Here is a 6,000-nt window from a genome sequence, read left to right as displayed (position 1 = left end):
TGAGAAACTTTTCAAAGAGAATTATAAAAATAATCTTACTAATTATAATCTGTATTCTCTATTGTACTGTTCTTGGGAGCTAAATAATAGTAAAAAGATTACCACAAACAGTAGTAAAGAAGTCGAAATCTAGAGAATGGGCTCAAGCAAATACAAATCATGGGCTTGAGGATGATATTCGGCCCAGAATGCTCTCGCTGGCCAACAGTGAAGACGAGAATATCAACCGCTGTGATTGAATTGATGAGATATCATCTGTATATTGAATTACAAATGCTTTTACCATCTTTTTAGTTTTTGTTTCGAGAAATATTTTTATAAATTTTATAAAAATAAATTTATATATTAATTTAATATGTTCATCATAAAATAAATTTAACGTATAATAAAATTATATTAATTTATATATTTATTTTTATTAAATTAATAATGTTATGCATTACATTTTGATTGTATTTTTATTATATTAAATAAAATATAACACATTTATTATTATTAATTGATCAAAAAATATGTAATAAATAATTATTTAATAATAATAAATATATTAAATTTTACTTAATAAAATATAAATAAAATAAAGATATAGTATAATTATTTAATAATTATTAAATAATAAATAATTATTCAACAATAATAAATGTTATGAGTTTCAATCATTCTGAATCTTTGATATAAAGTGTAAAACGTAAATTCGTCCCAAAAAGTTAGTTTTCCGCACGCAAAAAAGAATCAAATACTGAACAACAAAAGCAATACACCCACACAACCTCTCTCTCTCTCTGTGAATTTTCTCATTTGTGTTTCTGTTAGGTTTTTCAATTTCGACGCCCATTTTGCCTCTGAATTCTAAAGAGTTTCAACTCCAATTGTCGCAAATGCGATCCAATTGTTGCCACTTTTCCTTAGCTTTCGTCCTCAAGTTCCTGAATTTCCTTCAGGCTTTCGTTGGGGTATCAATCGTAGTCTACTCCGTATGGATGCTCAACCAGTGGAGCCACCACGTTCCCATTTCTCCACCAACTTCAGCTCCATCCCCGGCTCCTTCTCTCTCCCTTTTCTTGGATTCTGAATCAGCTTGGGTATCCAACCCGATCACCAGAGTCAATCTTGCGGCCGATATCGTTTCCGGGTTCGATGGTGGTTCTGGGTTGGAGCTCGATTTGAATTCGTTTCGGCTTCCCGCTCCTTGGTACTAAAATTTTGCAAATTTATTCAGTATGTTCTATTTGAATGGGAATTCAAATAGATAATGGGTATTAAATGAAGTTCGTACGGATGTCTTGAATTTAATGCTGTAACTATTATCTATATTTTCATCTTAATGTAAGTGCGTCAAATTTTTCTCGGTTATAATTGAAGTTCGAAATCAAGACATTAGTTTAGTTGATTTAAATAACAGTATTTTTGCTTCATTTTTAACTTTCGATTTTTTCCCGTGGGGCCGTAAAATTCTTCATTAAATTATGGGTGATGGCGTGCTGTGCTGGGTTTTGTTAGGTTTCTCTTCGGAGGAATTGATTTGATGGGAGCCCGTAATTGATGTTGGGGACTTTATGCCATTCACTTCCATAGCTAGTTAGTATCGACTGCGAGTTTGCCTTTTCTCTCTCTTTCTTTTTCTTTCAATTGGAATCAGAGCTTGCAGTCTACTTTTGATCGATGGTGTACTCATGCTTTTCTTGCATTGAGAGTTTGGGCTTCTTTTCGATGGCAGGTTCATCTACTTTTTCATGGGAGTGGGCATTATCATGTGTTGCATTACTCTCATAGGTTGCATTGCTGCCGAAGTCATTCATGGCTGCTGCCTGTGTTTTGTATCCTTTGCAGAATCACATATGAAGTTCTATCATTACTATGTTTTCCAGCATATGTCGATTAAGGAATCAATCTCCCTGTCTCCATGTTCTGAACTAAACTCTTTCTGAGCTTTGAACTTGTGTCGGTCCCATGGAATGCATTTAAGCACTTAACTTTTTTGGTTTTTGCTTCTAATTCTATTTCTTTCGACTTTTTCTTTAACCTTGTGAAAATCTTAGTATACTTTCCTCATAACTGTACTCGTACTAATAGAGGCGGCTCTGGTGGCATTCATTGCAATTGATCGTAATTGGGAAAAGGTAATTTTAAAATATGATAATAATATATGCCTTTCAGTAATAGATTGGTGCATTGGCTTCATCCTGCATGATTATTCAAAATAATAAAAAAATATGTTTACTACCTCTACAGGATCTTCCATTTGATCCGACTGGTGAACTTGAGAGCCTTCTATCTTTCATTGAAGAAAATATTGACATCTGTAAATGGGTTGGTATTGCTGTGGTTGCCATTCAGGTATGTTATTATACTCATTCTAAGGATGAAATTCATCAACATGTCTTTAATTGCTAGAAACAGATTGAAAAGTCCCTGATGAACTAGGAAGTTGTTAACTTCAACATAATTTGATGGTCATAAGGAGAATCTTGTTTAGTTTGATGGTATATGTTCAGAATGCTGGCATTCTTCCTCAACATGTATATATTTTGTGAAACTTTCCATTGAATTATGAAATTATTACTTGTCAATGTAATTTTATGGTCCTTTGGACTTAGAGCCATTGTTAAAAATTTAAGGAGTTCCATGGTAAGAATTTTACTCTTCATGTAGATATTTTAACGGACCAAATTTTAGTTGAAGTTTCAAATGAATTCACACTTCATAAATGAATTTAGAGGAATGAGAGAGTTGTCTATCTCTTAAAGAGCATGAGAATCATAGGATGTGTTTGGTTAAGAGAAATATTGAGATGCTTGAGCATTTTTGAGAAATTTTTTGAGCTGTATTGTTTATCAGGTTTTGTGAAGGTAGAAAGGAAACTTTTAATATTATTTTTTTTTAAATATGTTCTGTATTGGGGTTTCTGAAGGTGGTGGATAGGTAGAGTTGAAAAGTTGTTTGAATATAATTGTTTTTGGGTAGTTTTTGTTTTGGTTTTTGTAAAAGTTATTTTGGTTTTTTGTGTTTTTTACTTTTCATTGAAAACTAGGCAAATGATTTGATGAAAAGTTTAAATATAAATTTTGTTGAGATTGGAAAATGTTTGGATTGAAGTTGAAAAATATTTTGAAAATTTTGAAAAAAGAATCTAACCAAATATGGATATAGTCTTATGGTATGTAAAAAGATTTGGAAGCTAGATTGAGAGATCCTGTTCTTGAAAATGCTTGTTTGTTTTGATTACTTTATTTAAGGGAGAAAAGTTCTTGCTGCTGTTACCTGAAAGCTACATAAACAATGCTAAAATGGGTGGCTGTGACGGACCTGGACCTTATTAAACTTGCAATTCCATTCTCTTGCATGAGTTTTCCTTACATCTTTATGACAAAAAGTTATCTATTAATATTCAATTATTTCTGTTTCTTTAACAAAGATGTGTGTTCATCAGAGGTTTTTGCTCACCAAGTTCCTTTGTATTAGAATAACCTCAAGCGATGAGTTGATAAAGCCAAGTCAATTATTACATATGGCAACCGGGTTCCTTTGCTTGGATCTTTTATTTCCTAACATATTATTATTTTTTGGACAATTTCAGACATTATCTCTTCTACTCTCAATAATTCTGCGAGCCATGCTTTCTACTCGGCGACCTCACTTTGACAGTGAGGAAGGCTATGATGGTAGGAGTAGAACTTGGGAACCACTGCTAAATCCACAATCAACCCAACCATCTGTGTCAACTAAGGGTGATGGGAGAGGGACTCACTCTGACATCTGGAGCTCACGGATAAGGGAGAAGGTATCTTGTTTTTAGCCAGTCAGAACTTGGGTGTTATTTGCTCATTTGTTTAAATGTGGATGTCCATTTTATGAGAGATTAAGGATAGGTTCCATTTTTCTTTTTGACTAAGTAAATGAAGTATAAGTTCCAATTATTAAAGGAAGATGAATGTTAAATCTAGCATACATATGAAATGGAATGCCAAGATCAAGTGCTAGTCTACAATATCTACCAGTTGACAGGGATCCTTGAAGTATGAATTTCAGCAACTGGATCTTGATAATTATTTATTTGTTATAAGCAGTATTTTATTAAAAGTGGGTGCAACCCAACTACACTGGGAGTGTACATAGGAAAATCGCCTAGTGAAGTAAGGAAATGGAAGGAAGAATTTAAAAAATCTACAGAGGAAGGATTGCCAGTATTCCTCCCTTTAAGTCACAATACAAACTTGATGTCATAGACTTCCTGCAATTTACACCCAACACGTACAATTCAAAAAATTAACTAGTAAACAGTCCCAATGGCACGGTTATCCCAAAGCATATAAAGTCGAAAGGTTTTACGAAAAACTGGTCCAATTTGTTTGCGATTTGCAGATAAACATGTCTTATTGCGAATTATACTTGCACAGCATAGACCAAACTGAGATCTTACATTGTGTTTTAACATTAATTCCTATTGTTAGTAACTTTCTTCTTGCAAGTCCAATTGTGGTATTGATTTATGATTCCCCTCATAGTTGGGAACAGTTTTTCTCTTTTCCCATTTAAATTGATCTTTAGGGCTATATTTGTGAGACAAACATCTAAAACTCCACATGCAGGATTGGGTTCTCTAGATTGTTTCAAATATAATATATTCATTGTTCAACGCCTTGGATTTGGTTTCTTCTCCTGGCTGACAATATACTAGATGAGGAAGCACGATGAGCTTGATATTCATGTCCGAATAATTACTAGAGATTTTATGCAAATATGTTTAATTTGTGACAAGCATCTTATAATTTGTGCAAATATGTTTACTAAGGGCATAGCTCTTACTAGTACTTAGTTGTAATCAGGCATGTTCTTTGTATACTACTAGTGTACTTGGGCTATGCCTCTTATATCAATAAAATTTACTTTTACCTATAATAAAAATTAAAAAAAAAAAGAAAAGAAAAGAAAAAGAGAATTGTGACAAGTATCTTGATAGTGGCTTTGCATAAGATGCATTAATTATCTGGATAGCTGGTAAGAATTGAGTTTCTAAACGCAACATTGTAAACTGCACGACTATATTTGTCAAATATACTAATATTGTTATTATTCGTTCCTTCTGGAGCCTCTCTTGTGATTGCAAGCACAAGTTATCGTACCATTTATGTTCTCTTCTGCAGTATGGACTGAACGCAAATCAAAACGCATCAGTGAGCTCAAACTCAAGGCAGTGAAGGCCGCAGAATGTTTCCATCTCACATTTCAGAACAACGGCCGGCAGAATGCCTGCTCCATGTTAATACCAGAGCATTTGTTAGACATAATTGCTTTGTAGATTTTTTTCCATTTGCCTTTCTTGAAGAGTGCGTGCGTGTGTGATGTATATACTCATTTAAGGGCGTGTGTGGTAACTTATTATTGTGTGCGTGAAAGTCCTTGCAAGTTCTACTCTGTTTGTTAAACAAAAAAGATGGTTGTTTTGGTTAATGCTGTGTTTTCATGGTCTTTCGCAAGTATTCTGTCATTGGTTGTAATGTATACATTATAAACCATGTTTTATTGGTTTACTGAAAGTAGAAAATGAGCTAACAAAACAAAGAAAGGTGATTGTTGATAGATCATGAAAGCCCCCCTGATCCCGAGAGATCTAAATTGCTTAGATTTTCTTCTGCTTCCTTCAGCTGTTCACGATTTCCATGATATCTATCATGTTCGATGGTTCTGAAAGCACAAATGCTGACAGTCACGAGATGTCTTGCTGCCCGTGCTTTTAATTTAACAACTATTTCCTCGGCTTGGTAGAGGGAAATTCAGCTCTAATTTCCAGCCACAAAGGCTTGCTTTAGCCATATGCAACCTTCTTCTTGCCCTAAGAGTTGTCCCCACCTCTAGGCACTCTTGTCCCTCGCGGGAATATATTCTATTAGCATCATTTTTCCAGTGCATATACCCAGAAAACTTCAGAGACGACTTCTGTTTGTCTTTTTAGCGGCCTCTCTATCATACAACTTCTGTAAGTGTGAATTTCTGGAAGAA

The 6,000-nt window shown here is 34.0% G+C and overlaps 1 protein-coding gene across 1 annotated transcript; it reads left to right on the top strand.

The window, feature by feature from the left end:
• Positions 1-699: 699 nt before the first annotated feature.
• LOC122305422 (tetraspanin-18-like) lies at positions 700-5,580 on the top strand. The gene is made up of 6 exons (XM_043117964.1): positions 700-1,192; positions 1,718-1,817; positions 2,040-2,120; positions 2,233-2,337; positions 3,578-3,781; positions 5,145-5,580. The coding sequence occupies exons 1-6, from the start codon at positions 879-881 to the stop codon at positions 5,196-5,198; spliced, it is 858 nt and encodes a 285-aa protein (XP_042973898.1). The 5' UTR covers positions 700-878; the 3' UTR covers positions 5,199-5,580.
• Positions 5,581-6,000: the final 420 nt, after the last annotated feature.

The sequence above is a fragment of the Carya illinoinensis genome, chromosome 3 (genome assembly GCF_018687715.1).
Source record: "Carya illinoinensis cultivar Pawnee chromosome 3, C.illinoinensisPawnee_v1, whole genome shotgun sequence".
Classification (NCBI taxonomy): Eukaryota; Viridiplantae; Streptophyta; class Magnoliopsida; order Fagales; family Juglandaceae; genus Carya; species Carya illinoinensis.
Note: the sequence above shows the minus strand (reverse complement) of the source record. Positions and strands in the feature narration are given on the sequence as shown.

Bases quoted from the DNA above. Each gene is read 5' to 3' on its own strand.
- LOC122305422 (XM_043117964.1), top strand. From the start codon at position 879: ATGCGATCCAATTGTTGCCACTTTTCCTTAGCTTTCGTCCTCAAGTTC. The intron at 1,818-2,039 runs GTATCCTTTGCA...TGAAAATCTTAG, and splicing joins ATGGCTGCTGCCTGTGTTTT to TATACTTTCCTCATAACTGT. The intron at 2,338-3,577 runs GTATGTTATTAT...GGACAATTTCAG, and splicing joins TTGCTGTGGTTGCCATTCAG to ACATTATCTCTTCTACTCTC.